At 38.5% G+C, this 19,906-nt stretch overlaps 1 protein-coding gene across 2 annotated transcripts in view; it reads right to left on the bottom strand.

Annotated features, from left to right (window-relative positions):
* Positions 1-11,945: 11,945 nt before the first annotated feature.
* The window catches only part of LOC109554650 (organic anion transporter 7-like), a 30,365-nt gene continuing 22,404 nt past the window's right edge, over positions 11,946-19,906 (bottom strand). Inside the window, exons 6-10 of one of the 2 annotated variants that reach the window (XM_070783254.1) lie at positions 18,471-18,601; positions 17,584-17,798; positions 14,331-14,439; positions 13,664-13,867; positions 11,946-12,753 (exon numbers count right to left, since the gene is read on the bottom strand). In XM_070783254.1, the coding sequence (XP_070639355.1) occupies positions 12,693-12,753; positions 13,664-13,867; positions 14,331-14,439; positions 17,584-17,798; positions 18,471-18,601 (720 nt within the window). In that variant the 3' untranslated portion in view covers positions 11,946-12,692. The remainder of the gene's footprint in view (positions 12,754-13,663; positions 13,868-14,330; positions 14,440-17,583; positions 17,799-18,470; positions 18,602-19,906) is intronic. The other variant, XM_019955313.2, reaches the window with a different exon arrangement.

Raw genomic sequence — 19,906 nt, 5'->3', positions numbered from 1 at the left:
TCTGGAGTTGAGCTGTAGGAGTTGCTTGTATATTTTTGAGATTAGTTGTTTGTCGGTTGCTTCATTTGCTATTATTTTCTCCCATTCTGAAGGCTGTCTTTTCACCTTGCTAATAGTTTCCTTTGATGTGCAGAAGCTTTTAAGGTTAATTAGGTCCCATTTGTTTATTTTTGCTTTTATTTCCAATATTCTGGGAGGTGGGTCATAGAGGATCCTGCTGTGATGTATGTCGGAGAGTGTTTTGCCTATGTTCTCCTCTAGGAGTTTTATAGTTTCTGGTCTTACGTTTAGATCTTTAATCCATTTTGAGTTTATTTTTGTGTATGGTGTTAGAAAGTGGTCCAGTTTCATTCTTTTACAAGTGGTTGACCAGATTTCCCAGCACCACTTGTTAAAGAGATTGTCTTTAATCCATTGTATATTCTTGCCTCCTTTGTCGAAGATAAGGTGTCCATATGTGCGTGGATTTATCTCTGGGCTTTCTATTTTATTCCATTGATCAATATTTCTGTCTTTGTGCCAGTACCATACTGTCTTGATAACTGTGGCTTTGTAGTAGAGCCTGAAGTCAGGTAAGTTGATTCCTCCAGTTCCATTCTTCTTTCTCAAGATCGCTTTGGCTATTCGAGGTTTTTTGTATTTCCATACAAATTGTGAAATTATTTGTTCTAGCTCTGTGAAGAATACTGTTGGTAGCTTGATAGGGATTGCGTTGAATCTATAAATTGCTTTGGGTAGTATACTCATTTTCACTATATTGATTCTTCCAATCCATGAACATGGTATATTTCTCCATCTATTAGTGTCCTCTTTGATTTCTTTCACCAGTGTTTTATAGTTTTCTATATATAGGTCTTTAGTTTCTTTAGGTAGATATATTCCTAAGTATTTTATTCTTTCCGTTGCAATGGTGAATGGAATTGTTTCCTTAATTTCTCTTTCTGTTTTCTCATTATTAGTGTATAGGAATGCAAGGGATTTCTGTGTGTTGATTTTATATCCTGCAACTTTACTGTAGTCACTGATTATTTCTAGTAATTTTCTGGTGGACTCTTTAGGGTTTTCTATGTAGAGGATCATGTCATCTGCAAATAGTGAGAGTTTTACTTCTTCTTTTCCAATTTGGATTCCTTTTATTTCTTTTTCTGCTCTGATTGCTGTGGCCAAAACTTCCAAAACTATGTTGAATAGTAATGGTGAAAGTGGGCACCCTTGTCTTGTTCCTGACTTTAGAGGAAATGCTTTCAATTTTTCACCATTGAGGATAATGTTTGCAGTGGGTTTGTCATATATAGCTTTTATTATGTTGAGGTATGTTCCTTCTATTCCTGCTTTCTGGAGAGTTTTTATCATAAATGGATGTTGAATTTTGTCAAAGGCTTTCTCTGCATCTATTGAGATAATCATATGGTTTTTATTTTTCAATTTGTTAATGTGGTGTATTACATTGATTGATTTGCGGATATTGAAGAATCCTTGCATCCCTGGGATAAAGCCCACTTGATCATGGTGTATGATCTTTTTAATGTGTTGTTGGATTCTGATTGCTAGAATTTTGTTAAGGATTTTTGCATCTATGTTCATCAGTGATATTGGCCTGTAGTTTTCTTTTTTTGTGGGATCTTTGTCAGGTTTTGGTATGAGGGTGATGGTGGCCTCATAGAATGAGTTTGGAAGTTTACCTTCCTCTGCAATTTTCTGGAAGAGTTTGAGCAGGATAGGTGTTAGCTCTTCTCTAAATTTTTGGTAGAATTCAGCTGTGAAGCCGTCTGGACCGGGGCTTTTGTTTGCTGGAAGATTTTTGATTACAGTTTCAATTTCCATGCTTGTGATGGGTCTGTTAAGATTTTCTATTTCTTCCTGGTCGAGTTTTGGAAAGTTGTACTTTTCTAAGAATTTGTCCATTTCTTCCACGTTGTCCATTTTATTGGCATATAATTGTTGATAGTAGTCTCTTATGATCCTTTGTATTTCTGTGTTGTCTGTTGTGATCTCTCCATTTTCGTTTCTAATTTTGTTGATTTGATTTTTCTCCCTTTGTTTCTTGATGAGTCTGGCTAATGGTTTGTCAATTTTATTTATCCGTTCAAAGAACCAGCTTTTGGTTTTGTTGATTTTTGCTATGGTCTCTTTTGTTTCTTTTGCATTTATTTCTGCTCTAATTTTTAAGATTTCTTTCCTTCTACTAACCCTGGGGTTCTTCATTTCTTCCTTTTCTAGTTGCTTTAGGTGTAGAGTTAGGTTATTTATTTGACTTTTTTCTTGTTTCTTGAGGTGTGCCTGTATTGCTATGAGCTTTCCCCTTAGGACTGCTTTTACCGTGTCCCACAGGTTTTGGGTTGTTGTGTTTTCATTTTCATTCGTTTCTATGCAAATTTTGATTTCTTTTTTGATTTCTTCTGTGATTTGTTGGTTATTCAGCAGCGTGTTGTTCAGCCTCCATATGTTGGAATTTTTAATAGTTTTTCTCCTGTAATTGAGATCTAATCTTACTGCATTGTGGTCAGAAAAAATGCTTGGAATGATTTCTATTTTTTTGAATTTACCAAGGCTAGCTTTATGGCCCAGGATGTGATCTATCCTGGAGAAGGTTCCATGTGCGCTTGAGAAAAAGGTGAAATTCATTGTTTTGGGATGAAATGACCTATAGATATCAATTAGGTCTAACTGGTCTATTGTATCGTTTAAAGTTTGTGTTTCCTTGTTAATTTTCTGTTTAGTTGATCTATCCATAGGTGTAAGTGGGGTATTAAAGTCTCCCACTATTATTGTGTTATTGTTAATTTCTCCTTTCATACTTGTTAGCATTTGTCTTACGTACTGTGGTGCTCCCATGTTGGGTGCATATATGTTTATAATTGTTATATCTTCTTCTTGGATTGATCCTTTGATCATTATGTAGTGACCTTCTTTGTCTCTTTTCACCGCCTTTGTTTTAAAGTCTATTTTATCTGATATGAGTATTGCTACTCCTGCTTTCTTTTGGTCCCTATTTGCATGGAAAATCTTTTTCCAGCCCTTCACTTTCAGTCTGTATGTGTCCCCTGTTTTGAGGTGGGTCTCTTGTAGACAACATATGTAGGGGTCTTGTTTTTGTATCCATTCAGCCAGTCTTTGTCTTTTGGTTGGGGCATTCAACCCATTTACATTTAAGGTAATTACTGATAAGTATGTTCCCGTTGCCATTTACTTGATTGTTTGGGGTTCGAGTTTATACACCGTTTTTGTGTTTCCTGTCTAGGGAATATCCTTTAGTATTTGTTGGAGAGCTGGTTTGGTGGTGCAGAATTCTCTCAGCTTTTGCTTGTCTGAAAAGCTTTTGATTTCTCCTTCATACTTGAATGAGATCCTTGCTGGGTACAATAATCTGGGCTGTAGGTTATTTTCTTTCATCATTTTAAGTATGTCTTGCCATTCCCTCCTGGCTTGAAGAGTTTCTATTGAAAGATCAGCTGTTATCCTTATGGGAATTCCCTTGTGTGTTATTTGTTGTTTTTCCCTTGCTGCTTTTAATATTTGTTCTTTGTGTTTGATCTTTGTTAATTTGATTAATATGTGTCTTGGGGTGTTTCTCCTTGGGTTTATCCTGTTTGGTACTCTCTGGGTTTCTTGGACTTGGGTGATTATTTCCTTCCCCATTTTAGGGAAGTTTTCCACTATTATCTCCTCAAGTATTTTCTCATGGTCTTTCTTTTTGTCTTCTTCTTCTGGAACCCCTATGATTCGAATGTTGTAGCGTTTAATATTGTCCTGGAGGTCTCTGAGATTGTCCTCATTTCTTTTAATTCGTTTTTCTTTTATCCTCTCTGATTCATTTATTTCTACCATTCTATCTTCTAATTCACTAATCCTGTCTTCTGCCTCTGTTATTCTACTATTTGTTGCCTCCAGAGTGTTTTTAATTTCACTTATTGCATTATTCATTATATATTGACTCTTTTTTATTTCTTCTAGGTCCTTGTTAAACCTTTCTTGCATCTTCTCAATCCTTGTCTCCAGGCTATTTATCTGAGATTCCATTTTAGTTTCAAGATTTTGGATCAATTTCACTATCATTATTCGGAATTCTTTATCAGGTAGATTCCCTATCTCTTCCTCTTTTGTTTGGTTTGGTGGGCATTTATCCTGTTCCTTTATCTGCTGAGTATTCCTCTGTCTCTTCATCTTGTTTAAATTGCTGAGTTTGGGGTGTCCTTTCTGTATTCTGGCAGTTTGTGGAGTTCTCTTTATTATGGCGTTTCCTCACTGTGTGTGGGTTTGTACAGGTGGCTTGTCAAGGTTTCCTGGTTAGGGAAGCTTGTGTCGGTGTTCTGGTGGGTGGAGCTGTATTTCTTCTCTCTGGAGTGCAATGAAATGTCCAGTAATGAGTTATGAGATGTCTATAGTTTTGGGGTGACTTTGGGCAGCCTGTATCTTGAAGCTCAGGACTGTGTTCCTTTGTTGCTGGAGAATTTGCTTGGTATGTCTTGCCCTGGAACTTATTGGCCCTTGTGTGGTGCTTGGTTTCAGTGTCGGTATGGAGGCATTTGATGAGCTCCTGTCAATGAATGTTCCTTGGAGTCAGGAGTTCCCTGGAGTCAGGGTTTGGACTTAAGTCTCCTGCTTCCGATTATCGGTCTTATTTTTACAGTAGTTTCAAAACTTCTCCTTCTATACAGCACCATTGATAAAACATCTACATTAAAGATGATAAGTTTCTCTACAGTGAGGGTCACTCAGAGAGGTTCACAGGGTTACATGGAGAAGAGAAGAGGGAGGAGGGAGTTAGAGGTGACCCAAATGAGATGAGGTGAATCAATAGTGGAGAGAGTGGGCTAGCCAGTAGTCACTTCCTTATGTGCACTCCACAACTGGACCACTCAGAGATGTTCACGGGGTTATACAGAGAAGAGAAGAAGGAGGAAGGTAACAGAGGTGGCCAGAAGGATAAAAGGGGGGAATGAAAAGGAGCGAGACAGATCCAGCCAGTAATCAGTTCCCTAAGTGTTCTCCACCGTCTGGAACACACAGAAATTCACAGAGTTGGGTAGCGTAGAGAGGGGTTAGGGAGGAGACACAGGCGACCTGGTGGAGAAAAAGGAGGGTCCAAAGGGAGAGAGAGCAGTCAAGCCAGTAATCTCACTCCCTAGTGAAAAATGGGTCCTGAAGATTGGGTCCTTAAAGGTACAAAATTGGTAACAAATACATAAAAGCGAAAATTAAAAATCTAGAGTAGAGTTTGGAATTTCAAAAATACGATGTTAAAGAAAAGAAGAAGGAAAAGAAAGAGAGAAAGAACGAACAAACAAAAACAAACAAGGTCGTGAAAATTATAAAGAAAGTACAGGTACAAAATTGATAACTAATACCAGAGAGCGAAAATTAAAAATCTAGAGTAGAGTTTGGAATTTCAAAAATACGATGTTAAAGAAAAGAAGAAGGAAAAGAAAGAGAGAAAAAATGAACAAACAAAAACAAACAAGGTCGCGAAAATTATAAAGAAAGTACAGGTACAAAATTGATAACTAATACCAGAAAGCAAAAATTAAAAATCTAGAGTAGAGTTTGGAATTTCAAAAATACAATGTTAAAAAAAAAAAAAAAAAAAGAAGAAAAATAAAGAGAGAAAACAAACAAACAAATACGAACAATGTCACAAAAATTATAAAGAAAATACAGGTACAAAATTGATATCAAATACCAAAAAGCATAAATTGAAAATCTAGAGTAAAGTTTGGAATTTCAGATATACAATGTTATATAAAAGAAGAAGAGAAAGAAACAGAGAAGAAGAAGAAAAAAAAAAAATCACAGAAATTATATAAAAAAAAAAACTATAGGTACAAAATTGATAACATATACCAAAAAGCGAAAATTAAAAATCTAGAGTAGAGTTTGGAATTTCAAAAATACAATGTTAAAGAAAAGAAGAAAAAAACAAAAACCAACAACAACAAAAAAAAACAACAAGGTCAAAAAATTATAAAATATATATATATGAAGTTTGCTGAAGAAGAAAAAAATAGGGTCTTTTTTTTTTTTTTTTTTTGCGAAGTAATAGGTTATAAAAGTGAAAATTAAAGGAACAATAGAGGACTTAAAATTTTTTTTTTTTTAATTAAAAAAAAAAAGAAAGAATGATCGTAAAAATAATAAAAATATATCTAGGACTTTTTTGTTTCTTTTTTTGTGGGTGTTGTGGGTTCAGTTCATTTTTGGCTAGTTCCTTGGTCAGATTTATATTTCTCAAGATCTATAGGCCCCTTCCTATGTAGTCCGTAGTAACCACAGGGTTTTGATCTATTGCCTGTAGCTTCCAAGGCGTTTCCCTCTGTTATATCTTCTTCTGTTTGCTAGTCTCTTCAGTATCTGGTTTCCGCCCTGACTCAAAGGGCAAGGTGGAGGACACTTTTTTTTTTTTTTTTTTTTTTTTTAGGCTTACTTGTTCAGTCGCGCTGTGGGGAGGGAGGGAGGGAGGGTGCAAACAAATAACACTGGCGTGGGCTCGCAGTGCCTCAGCCACCCTGGGTCTGCCCCCGCTCACGGCGCGTGTAGCCTCCCTGTCCACACTGCTCGGACTCTAGGTTGTTCCGCCGGGAACAATCCGAGGCTGGCCCTGGGCTGCATGCACCTCCCAGGTCCAAGCTGCTCAGGTTCAGGCACTCGGGTAGTCCTCAGAGGCGCAGACTCATTTGGGCCTGCGTTTTGTACTCTTCCCAGGTCCGAGCGCCAATTTGCTCTTCCCAGGCGAGCGCCAATGCTGCGACTTATCGCCTCCCCGCCACTCGGTTATCTGGATGTAAAACCGGCGCACCTTCTCAGGCAGATGTTGACCGTCCAGACCCCCAAGAAGTTTTAGTTAGCAAAGAAGCCTGCTTACAATTTTATAGATAATGTCTCTCTGGGGCTGCGATTGCCCCCTTCCGGCTCTGGCTGCCTGTCACCGGAGGGGGAAGATCTGCAGCCGGCTATCTCTGTTCAGTCCTTTGTTCCGTGCGCGGGCCTGGCGGTCTTAGGTTAGGGCTGGCTTTTCGCGTGGTAGGTATCCCACAGTCTGGTTTGCTAGCCCAAATTATTTCGCTCAGATAGCGCTCAGGGTATTCAGGCCAGATTCTTACTCTCAGCGATGCAGCCCGCGCCGCGCCTCCCTGCCCAGCCCCGGTTTGCTAATGGCGGATGCAGGCGTCTGCGCTGCTTCTCTGCTGGGGGAGTTACCGTAGGGCTCGCAATCTGCGAGTTTTAAATTGTTGATTTATATTTTCTCCCTGTTATGTTGCCCTCTGTGCTTCCAATGCTCGGCACAGATTCGGCAGTGAGAAGGTTTCCTGATGTTTGGAAACTTCTCTCTTTTTAAGATTCCCTTCCCGGGACGGAACTCCGTCCCTCCCTCTTTTGTCTCTTTTTTTTTGTTTTTAATATTTTTTCCTACCTCCTTTCGAAGAGTTGGGTTGCTTTTCTGGGTGCCTGATGTCCTCTGCCGGCATTCAGAAGTTGTTTTGTGGAATTTACTCGACGTTTAAATGCTCTTTTGATGAATTTGTGGAGGAGAAAGTGTTCTCCCCGTCCTACTCCTCCGCCATCTTGGCTCCTCCCCCAATTGTGGTTTATTGATTCCATTTAAGTTTATTAGACTCTTTTTCTGGTTTAGGGTATGGAGTTACAAAGATGGAGAAGCTCTATACAGTCAGCAAAAACAAAACAGGGAGCTGACTGTGGCTCAGATCATGAACTCCTTATTGCCACATTCAGACTTAAATTGAAGAAAGTGGGGGAAACTACTAGACCATTCAGGTATGACCTAAATCAAATCCCATATGATTATACAGTGGAGTGAGAAATAGATTTAAGGGACTAGATCTGATACAGTGCCTGATGAACTATGGATGGAGGTTCGTGACATTGTACAGGAGATAGGGATCAAGACCATCCCCATGGAAAAGAAATGCAAAAAAGCAAAATGGCTGTCTGAGGAGACCTTACAAATAGCTGTGAAAAGAAGAGAAGTTAAAAGCAAAGGAGAAAAGGAAAGATATAAACATCTAAATGCAGAGTTCCAAAGAATAGCAAGGAGAGATAAGAAAGCCTTCCTCAATGATCAATGCAAAGAAATAGAGGGAAACAATGGAATGGGAAAGGCTAGAGATCTCTTCAAGAAAATTAGATTGCTTCCATGTCCTGGCTATTATAAACAGTGCTGCGATGAACATTGGGGTACACGTATCTCTTTCAATTCTGGTTTCCTCAGTGTGTATGCCCAGCAGTAAGAGGGATGGTACGGGGAGGGAGGAGGGAGGGGGGTTCAGGATGGGGAACACGTGTATACCTGTGGCAGATTCATGTTGATGTATGGAAAAACCAATACAATATTGTAAAGTAATTTAAAAAAAGTGAAAAAATAAAAATATAAAATAAAATGCAAAAAAAAAAAAAAAAAAAAAGGAAAAAGAAAATTAGAGATACCAAGGGAATATTTCATGCAAAGATGGGCTTGATAAAGGACAGAAATGATATGGACCTAACAGAAGCAGAAGATATTAAGAAGAGGTGGCTAGAATACACAGAAGAACTACACAAAAAAGATCTTTATGACCCAGATAATCACGATGGTGTGATCATTCACCTAGAGCCAGACATCTGGAATGTGAAGTCAAGTGGGCCTTAGGAAGCATCACTACAAACAAAGCTAGTGGATTCCTCTGATAGTGAGTGATGTTGAGCATCTTTTCATGTGTTTGTTAGCCATCTGTATGTCTTCTTTGGAGAAATGTTTATTTAGTTCTTTGGCCCATTTTTTGATTGGGTCGTTTATTTTTCTGGAATTGAGCTGCAGGAGTTGCTTGTATATTTTTGAGATTAGTTGTTTGTCAGTTGCTTCATTTGCTATTATTTTCTCCCATTCTGAAGGCTGTCTTTTCACCTTGCTTATAGTTTCCTTTGTTGTTCAGAAGCTTTTAAGTTTAATTAGGTCCCATTTGTTTATTTTTGCTTTTATTTCCAATATTCTGGGAGGTGGGTCATAGAGGATCCTGCTGTGATGTATGTCGGAGAGTGTTTTTCCTATGTTCTCCTCTAGGAGTTTTATAGTTTCTGGTCTTATGTTTAAATCTTTAATCCATTTTGAGTTTATTTTTGTGTATGGTGTTAGAGAGTGTTCTAGTTTCATTCTTTTACAAGTGGTTGACCAGTTTCCCCAGCACCACTTGTTAAAGAGATTGTCTTTAATCCATTGTGTATTCTTGCTTCCTTTGTCAAAGATAAGGTGTCCATAGGTGCGTGGATTTATCTCTGGGCTTTCTATTTTGTTCCATTGATCTATATTTCTGTCTTTGTGCCAGTACCATACTGTCTTGATGACTGTGGCTTTGTAGTAGAGCCTGAAGTGAGGCAGGTTGATTCCTCCAGTTCCATTCTTCTTTCTCAAGATTGCTTTGGCTATTCGAGGTTTTTTGTATTTCCATACAAATTGTGAAATTATTTGTTCTAGCTCTGTGACAAATATCATTGGTATCTTGATAGGGATTGCATTGAATCTATAGATTGCTTTGGTAATTCTTAAAGAGACTATCAGGACACCTGACCTGCCTCCTGAGAAACCTGTATGCAGGTCAAGGAGCAACAGGTAGAACCAGACATGGAACAACAGACTGGTTCCAAATAGGAAAAGGAGTACATCAAGGCTGTATATTGTCATCCTGCTTATTTAACTTATATGCAGAGTACATCATGTGAAATACTGGGCTGGATGAAGTACAAGCTGGAATCAAGATTGCCAGGAGAAGTATCAATAACCTCAGATATGCAGATGACACCACACTTATGGCAGAAAGTGAAGAGGAATTAAAGAGCCTCTTGATGAAGATGAAAGAGGAGAGTGAAAAAGCTGGCATAAAAATCAACATTCAAAAAACTAAGATCATGGCATCCATTCCCATTACTTCATATAATTTGCAAAGTACAAGTTTTTCACTTCTTCATTCTGTCTTATTCTTTTTTTTGCTATTACAAATGAAATTGTTTTCTTAATTTCTGTCTTGGATAGTTCATTATTAGTGTATTGAAATGCAACTGATTTTTGCTTATTGAATTTGTATCCAGCAATGTTATTGCATTTGTTTATTAGTTCTCACAGTTTCTTTTTTTTGTGTGTGAAGTCTTTAGGGTCTTCTACAAATAAAATCATAGTCATTGAAATCATACTAAATTTTTTCTGCAAGCACAGTGAAATAGAACTATAAATCAATAATATGAGGAAAATTGGAAAATTCATAAATATGTGGAAATTTAACCAAATGCTCTTGAACAACCAGTGGGCCAAAAAAGAAATCAAAAAGGAAATTAGTTAATATCTTGAGACAAACAAAAATGAAAGTGCAAGGTATCTAAACTATGGTATGCAGCAAAGTAGTACTAAGAGGGAAATTTATAGTAATAAGTGCTTTCACTAAAAAGAAGAAATATCTCAAATTAAAAATCGTAACTTTACACTTCAAGAAACTAGAAAAAGAAGAAACTGAGCCTAAATTAACAGGAGGAAGGAAACATTAAAGATTAGAGCAGAAATAAATGAAATAGCAGACACAATTTAAAAAACCCAAAACTAAGTAATGTTTTGGAAAAAATAAAATAAAACCGATATTTTTTCACTAATGCAAAAAAGAGGAGACAAATAAATGAAATCAGAAGTGAAAAAGAAAAGACATTACCACTCATGCCAGAGAAATTAAAAAGATCATAGGACACTACTATGAACAATTATATGTCAACTAATTGGGTAACCTATAAGATATAAGTTCCTAGAATCTGGAAGAAATAAAAAAATTCTGAACAGACCAATAATGAGGAAGTAAATTAAATCATTAATTTAAAATCTCCCAACAAAGAAAATGGTGCATGTGCCCTCAGTTGTGTCCAACTCTTTGCAATCCCATGGACCCCTCTGTCCATGGAATTTCCCAGGCAAGAATACTGGAGCGGGTTGCCCTTTTCCACTCCAGGGAATTTTCCTGACCCAGGGATTGAATTTGCATCTCCTGTATTGACAGGCAAGTTCCTTATCAGCTGAACCACCCAAGCCTCGGTGCCAGACTTCTCGGATGGCTCAGTGGTAAAGAATCCACTTGTCAACATGGAAGACTCAGGAGACATGGGTCAGATCCCTGGGTCAGGAAGATCCCTTGGAGGAGATCCCACTCCAGCATTCTTGCCTGAAAAATCCCATGGACAGAGGAGCCTGGAGGGCTAGAGGCCAAAGGGTTGCTAAGAGTTGGACATGACTGAGCACATACGCACTTTGTTATAACAAAGAAAAGCTCGAGACTAGATGGTTTCACAGATGCATTCTACCAGACACTTAAAGAATTAACACAAGTTCTCAAAACTCTTTCAGAAATTGAAGAAGAGGGAACACTCCCAAATTAATATTTTGAGGCTAGCATTATCCTGATACCAAAGTTAAAGATACTATTAATACAAGAAAAGAATGTTATAGGCCAGTATTCCTGATGAATGTAGACACAAAAATTCCCAACAAAATGTTAGAAAATAATTTGACAGCTTGTTAAAAGGGTTATACATCATGACCATGTGGGATTTACCGCTGATATGTAAGGATGGTTCAGCACATCAGGTCAATAATGTGACATGCCACATTAACAGAATGAGGGATAAAAATCAAATGATCATCTCAATGAATGCAGAAAAGAATTTCACAAAAATGACACCCTTTTGTGATAAAACACTAATAGACAGGAATAGAAGGAAATCGCCTGAACATACTAAAGGCTATCTGTGAGAAGCCCACAGCTAGCATTGTACTTAACAGGGGAAACTGTAAGTGTTTCCTTTAATACGAGGAACAGGGCAAGAATGTCCACTCTTGACACTTCTATTCAATATAGCACTGGAAGTCCCAGCTGGAGTAATTAGGTAAGAAAATGAGATAAAAGTCATTCAAAACACAAAGAAAGCAGTATAATCATCTCTTTTGTTTATTTGTTCCATTTAACTTTATTCAGGTAGATCTTTCTGGTTTACTATGTGATCAAATTATTAGCAACTTCTAACCACATGGTTAATGCTATTTTTTTTTTTTTTTGCACAATACTCTATTTCCTCTAGTGACTTATGCCCAAATTATGATATATTAAATGTTAAAATACTATGGTCTGTTTCTGGATTTCTTTTTATTTGAAAATGCATCTGCTATTACTATTTTTTTGGTTTACTATTATAGCTTACAAAATTAAAGACTTGCACATGCTTCTCCACTTAACAAGCAGCTCAATCCACTCTATAATCCTCTTTTTCTGAATCATCTTGTCTACTATTAATTTCTAAATATATTTGGAACAAGTTTTAATATCTCAAAAAATATAGGTTTTTTAAAAATTGTAATTCTTCTACCAGTTATTCTACCAAGTAACTGCAAAATACACTAGTGCTTTTAAGACTAATAATTTTACTATCTAGAAGCATACTAGGTTTCTACCATTACATAAACATTTTAATATAAATATTTTTATAATTCTATTTTCTTTCATACCTCTTACAATGATTGGTTGTAGGTATTGAATATTTAGCAATTAGTACAACAATAGTCAATGGATCTATGTTTTTATCATACAGTTTGTTTTATTTATTCACATTTTCTTAATATTTAGGAAAGACACCAATTTTTTCTTCCTCTTTGATTAACAGTTCATTCCTGGAATCCCTTAACACTGTGTCACTTTCATGAAAGTATCTTCCTGCTTTGTTTTTCTTGAGCTTTTTCCCCTAGGACAAATACAAATAAATCAGTAAGCAAACACAAAAAATAAAAAGACATGGAAGAAGCCTATATGCCCTACATGTTTATTTTTTTAGAATAAGCTAATCTTTTGTCCACCAGCTTGTGTGAAAACTGTGACCTCAGCCCTGAGAGTTGGAATGAATCTTGTGAAGAAAAAGACCAACCTCCCAGAGCAAACTTTGGGAAGGCAGTTTCAATAGTTTCTACTTTTACTTTTGGACACCATTGCATTGGTCAAAAGTTTTTGGAAAAGGCAAATTGAACACAGAAAGTCATAGAATCCTTTCCCAGTCATCCCTTTAAATTCCCAATATTTACTACTCTTTTTCTCTCTTTTTGTAACATTTCATTTCCAGGGAAAGTCAGATGGTCCAAATCTCACAGGCAACACAGTAGGACTCTTTCCCCCGAGATACACTGCCATCTGTGGGAGGGGAGGGGCTCTGGTCTTCTCCTTGGTCTCCCTCTGGTCTTCAGTGACCTGGGCAGGTCACAGACCTACAGACACCAACAATCTCAGAGAGCTTACTGCCCTCTCTGGGCTGAGGTCTGCCAGGGTCTGAGGGATGAGAATCCCATGTTTGGATCAGTGCATGTTTGTGAAACACCTTTAGGAGTGTGTATGTCACACCAGAGCATCTAATTTTGGCTTCTTCACCACTGAACCTACTGGTGCATACTGATGTTGGTCTGGGTGATCCAGGGAAGCTTGGGAGAGTCTGAGGTCACTGTGGGGAGGGATGAGACTCTAGCTAAACCAAAGGCATGGATCACCTGGAAATAGCTTAGATCTTAGCTTGTTTGGGGGACAGTGTCTCAACTCATGTTTTGCCATCCTCGTCACAGACCCTGAGTGCACAGCTCCCCCAAGGGACACTTAGAGGGTTTACTCACTCATTTTCCACATCCTGGATGGAATCAGGCAGAGGCTTATTCCTGGTTTCAGGAAGGAGTGGGACAACAAGACCAGCGAGGATGGGTAAGACTCCGTAGATGATCCAGGGCAGGTGAGGGGAATACACCGTTAGAATCATCAAGAGGGGAGCCAGGGCTGCCCCAGTATTAGCAGCAATTCCCATGATTCCCACAGATGTTACCCTTGGGGTATAAACAATAATACAAGAAAGTCAAGTACAAATCTACAATATAATTTGTGATTTATTATTTTGCTTTGATTATGGGAGATAGCATAGCAGTAGACATATGCTGATGACATATGCTTGCTTTTGAAATTTTCTGTTAATCATAAGCGATTTTTTTCAAATTCAAGTACATTAAGTGCATTAAAAAACAGTTTGATCATTAAAAAAGATACCATTACTCATGCCATCTATCCTTTGTGTGGTTCAGAAGACTATATAAGATGATGCATTTAAGGGCATCACCCAGTGCCCAACAAAGTCTGCTTTAAATAAATTTGCTTATAAATTGCTGGTGTTTTGTAATTATAATTGATTGCTTTGATAACTAACCAATCTTCTTTTCTTCCTTCAATAAATGTCAGTTAACTCAGAAAGGTCTGTTTTGATCCTGAAAGAGTATCCACGAGATTTCAGTATACCTGAGCACAGTAGGAATCAATTCACTTCCATGGCAAAAATTACTGGCAAATGTGGCAAAAGAAACTCCTGTTGCTAAAGCTGCCAAAGCCATACGCACGGCCTGCATTTCTGGAGAGAGAAAGACCAGTGAGGCTCGTGAAATCTGAGCTGAAGCAATTGCATTCTTGTAATTACAAATGAAGAAGATCTGAATGGAGGTGTTTGCAAGTATACATTGCAGAGAAGCTGCACAGGGGTCGAAAATGTGCAGTGTCTAATAGGCTGAGAAATGTAACTTATCTACTTTTTAGGACTCATGATGAATAAAAGGGTCTGGGTTATTTCATCAATTCTCCTTGAATGTCTGAGATTTGCAGAAGAGGAAAAAGAAGGTGAGACCAGCAGGTGTTCTCTGGCACTAATTCTGTTCTGTGTCTCCTCTGGCCTTGAGGTAGAATGTAGAACTCTTGTTGGCAGTTTCTGAGGGGTATGATCATCACTTAAATCTTCATGAATTTGAAACATTGGTGCATATGCAATATTTACAAGGGACTTATATTGCAGAAGAATATAATAAAAGGGCAGGGCTGCTATGTTAATGAACAATTTGAAGAGCAACTAGATTTAGAATAATGTTAGAAAATCAGGAGTAAGGACCTTCACAAAGGAAAGAATGCTAGCCCTCGGGAAACACTGAAGGCAAGGTTCAGTCAGTTTCCACCCAGTTACAGAAAATCTCACAAGAATATTGCAACATTGGAGTGACGTTGATTGTAAGGCAGCAAACTTGCTCTGCTGATGCTGTTCAAGATGAAGAGAGGAGCAAGACTAAAAACAGAGCTACCATATGGCCCAGAAATCCCACTACTGGGCATATATCCTGAGAAAACCACGTGTATACCCATGGTGGATGCATGTTGATGTATGGCAAAACCAATATAATATTTTAAAGTTAAAAAATAATAATAAAAAAATAAAAATAAAAGCACATCTGCTCCAATTTGATTGCAGCACTGTTAACAATAGCTAGAACGTAAAAGCAACCTGAATGTCCATCAGCAGACAAATGAATGGATAAAGAAGAGGTGGTACATATATAAAAAGGTACATAAAAAGGAATGAAGTTGGACCCTTTGTAGTGATGTAGCTGATCCTGGAGTCTGTCATACAGAGTGAAGTTAGTCAGAAAGAGAAAAACAAGTACTGTATATTAATGCATATGTATAGAATCTAGGAGAAGACTCTTGAGAGTCCCTTGGACTGCAAGGAGATCCAACCAGTCCATTCTAAAGGAGATCAGCCCTGGGTGTTCTTTGAAAGGAATGATGCTAAAGCTGAAACTCTGGTACTTTGGCCACCTCATGCGAAGAGTTGACACATTGGAAAAGACTCTGATGCTGGGAGGAATTGGGGGCAGGAGGAAAAGGGGACGACAGAGGATGAGATGGCTGGATGCATCACTGACTCGATGGACGTGAGTCTGAGTGAACTCCGGGAATTGGTGATGGACAGGGAGGCCTGGCGTGCTGCAATTCATGGGTTCACAAAGAGTCAGACACCACTGAGTGACTGAACTGAACTGATGGAATCTAGGATTAACATATATATCTACTACCACATGTAAAATAGCTAGCTAGTGAGAAATTGCTGTATAGCACAGGAAACTCAGCTCAGTGCCCTGTGATGAGGTAGATGGGTGGGATGGGGGTGGGTAGGAGGGAGCTCCAAAAAGCAGGGGATCTCTGTATACACATAGCTGATTCACTTTTTTCATACAGCAGAAACTAACACAACATTGTAAAACAGTTATGTTCCAATAATAATAATAATAATAAAAAGATGAGGAGTGGAACCTGCTACTCAAGTATCATGTAAAATATATAACTGCACACTGGGAGTCACGTGAAGCATGGTGACCATCTGGGTTCCCCTATTTATTACACATGATTGCTTAATTCAGTGAAATTGATTCTAAGAGAGGCCCTTAACTACAGTGACTTGTTCCTAATGGATATTTCTTCTCTGCCTGAAGATAAGAAATTTTTGTTTTCTTGAGGTCAAGACCACACCCCTAAACCAGAGTTGGAGAATATATATACATTCTGGAGACAGAATCATGGAATAAAATGTCATGGTTCACTGCATGAAGCAGGGCACTCAAAGCTGGTGCTCTGGGACAACCCAGAGGAATAGGGTAGAGAGAGAGGTGGGAGGAGGGTTCTGGAATGGGGATACATGTACACCTGAGGCTGATTCATATCGATGTATGGCAAAAACCATCACAATATTGTCAAGTAATTATCCTCCAATTAAGATAAATAAGTTAATTTTTAAAAAAGAGAGAGAGCCTGAAGAGAGGAAGTGACAGTATCGTGTCCTTGCACGAGATGCAGCCACAAGGTCTAGATCCTCCAGGTTGTGGTTGTTTAGTCACTAAGTCATGTCCAACTCTTTGAGATCTCATGGACAGTAGCTCGCCAGGCTCCATGGGGGTCTCCAGGCAAGAATACTGGAGTAGGTTGCTGTTTCCTTCTCCTGGAGATCTTCCCAACCTAGGGATTGAACCCACGTCTCCTGCATTGCAAGCAGATTCTTTACTGCTGAGCCACCAGGGAAGCTCCTAGACCCTTCATACTTACTATAAAAAGGCAGGGCTTCCCTGGCCATCCAGGGGTTAAGATTCCGCACTTCCACTGCAGGGGGCCAAACAAGCAAGCAAGCAAAGGCCCAAATGAAGCGTGACTAGGCAAAGCCAAGTGATCAAATGCTATCTTAGAGAAACTGCCAGTAATACATGGCATCAATTTCCAGATACTTCTTGGACATGATATCAGAGCCAACCTTGACGGATCTTTGGCTCTTTTTCCAGCAACTTAATAGCAGAATATGTACTAAAAACACCTGGGGCTTCCTAGGTGGCGCTAGTGGTAAAGAACCCGCCTGTCAATGCAGGAGAGGCAAGAAACGCAGGTTCAAACCCTGAATCAGAAAGATGCCCTAGAGGAGGGCATTGCAATCCACTCCAGTATTCTTGCCTAGAGAATCCCATATACAGAGGATCCTGGTGGGGTACAGTCCATAGGGTCACAAAGAGTCAGACAAGACTGAAGTGACTTAGCATGCACATGTACTAAAACTCCAGATTGGTTTCGGGGAATTGTTAGAACCCAGTCTCCATTTTCTTCTTGCTTGCAATAGGTGTGACCAGTACAATTCATGAGAAATGAGGATGGGGAAGACATTTTCTTTCTTGAATATTTGGCCTTTTCTTACCTTCAGACACACATGTGATGGTTAGAGTGGAGACGGCCAGCAGAAATATGAAAAGCATCTGGGTTATTCGACGGCCCAGGTGATTCAGTGCCAAAAGAGCGGCGTAATTAGCTGGGATGGTGACTATGCCAAAGAGAATCTGGAACATGAAAATATTGCTCCCCAAGTGCTGGAGGTGGAGAGTCAGGCCAAAATGGGTCAGCACATTTGCAAATCTGTGGTGAACAAAGGTGAAAAACACATAAGTTTAGACTATAGGTCCTACAAATTGCAATAATATTGGCCCAGACAGGCAGTGATGGCGATAAACTATTAAGGAATGGTCTATTTTGTGAAATAATTCCTTGCAAGATTATCACTTTAAAATTATCTAAAATGATTGTATGATGATGGAGGTCACAATTATGATTACACTTCCGGGGAGAGAGTTTTACTATAGGGGAGATATGATGGAGCCTTCTAGAATTTTAGCTTTTTTTCTATACCTTGATCTGGGTGATGGCTATCTGTATATGGAATTGTTCATTGAACAGCATATATTTGTTCATTTTACTATTTGTAGTTTTACTTTAATTAAAATTAGAACAAGTGAAGAAACTTATAGCCAAGATACTCATAGCCAATCATGTGCCATGATTGACATTCTCAGCATCTGCAGTGATGAGCCTGGTAGGGTGGTGTGACAAACAGAACTCCTCATTGTATAATTACTTCTGTGCTTGCCTTTTCATAACCTTTTCACTTTTAGCCAAACATGGCAACCATATTCTTAACTTCCTCATACTTTGTCTCAAATCTGCCCCTCTAGCATGTTATAGATGTTGAAATAACAAATACAATTACATCTCCACTATTTTAACATCCCTCATGTACTGTGTGAAGCCCACCTCACAAAGGACAGGAGACAGATCCTTTTACGCAGGTTGGGTGTGCGGAACAAGTCAAGCACAGAAGGTTTGGTCTCTGCTGCCTCCAGCTCCTCCTGCATGGCGGATCTCAGGACCTTCAACAAAACAAACTGTTCAGTGGTCGCACAATTGTAGGCTTTGTGAGGTTCCCAACAGAGGACCAGGTAGATGACTTCCCTTTGTTTCTACTGGAAAATACAGACACTGAATATGTAATGACAGGTGTACAGTGTTATGAATGGAGAATTGTGGAGTTAAAGGGAAATTGTGTAGTGACAATGGCATTTTGGCATGACACTCAATTTGCCCGCTGGGAATCAAAAGGGGTGTCAGGATTGTAGATTTAGGTCAGGAAGGCACTAATTGAAGAGTTACTTGAATTTAGGTCCAAAGCTTCATTTTTATGAGAGGCGCCTGAAAGTCTGGCAACTGAGCTTGGTTCTCAGTTGGCTGCTCTTGGTAGAAAAAACATTTTTTTCAGGAAGGAGACTAATTCTCCTGACAGCCTTAATTTTGGTCCATGAGTTAGCCTCTTTAAGGGAAATCCTAGCATGTTGTGTCTTCATGAATGAAATGCCTGGCATTAAATCTAAGGACAGAATCAGAGGAGATCTTGGAGTAGTAGATTTTACACCCAGACTTTATTACCTGGTGTTATACAATGGCTCTGCCATTTGCCAGGTATGTACCTTGGGAAGTTAATTGAATATCTTTTAGCCTCAGTGTCTTTGTCATTCAAAAGAAGAATTAGCAAATGAATAAATCAGAGAATCAGGATTAGGATATTAGGAGAATAAAAAATAATGCCTTTCTCACAAAGATTTGTAGTCACAAATGTGTATATCAGTTTACATCTAGTACAGCTGAGATCTTTATTAACTTATTAAGTAAAATTTTTATTTATTAATTTTTAATTGAAATACAGTTGATTTATAATATCATGTTAGTTTTGGGCTTACAGCAAAGTGATCCATATATATATATAATGCATATAATCATATGTATAAAAATTTTGAGGTTATTTTTATAATGGGTGTTATAAAACACTTAATATTATTCCCTGTTATAAAGTATACAGTAAACCCTTGCTGACTACCCATTTCATATATATTAGTGTTAGTGTTAGTTGCTCAGTTTGTGTCTGACTCTTTGAAACCCCATGGACTGTAGTCCACCAGGCTCCTCTGCTCATGGGATTCTCTAGGTAAGAATACTGGAGTGGGTTGCCATTCCCTTCTCCAGGAGATCTTCCCGACCTAGAGATCTAACCCAGGTCTCCTGCATTGCAGGCAGATTTTTCACTGCCTGAGTCATCAGGGGAGCCCATATATAATAGTGTGTATTTATTAATTCTATGCTCATAATTTACACCCCCCCACCTCACCTTTCCCCTTTGGTAACCATAAGTTTGTTTT

The sequence above is a fragment of the Bos indicus genome, chromosome 29 (genome assembly GCF_029378745.1).
Source record: "Bos indicus isolate NIAB-ARS_2022 breed Sahiwal x Tharparkar chromosome 29, NIAB-ARS_B.indTharparkar_mat_pri_1.0, whole genome shotgun sequence".
In the NCBI taxonomy this organism is placed as follows: domain Eukaryota; kingdom Metazoa; phylum Chordata; class Mammalia; order Artiodactyla; family Bovidae; genus Bos; species Bos indicus.
The sequence above is the reverse complement of the archived record's forward strand: the minus strand, read 5'-3'. Positions and strand labels throughout refer to the sequence as shown.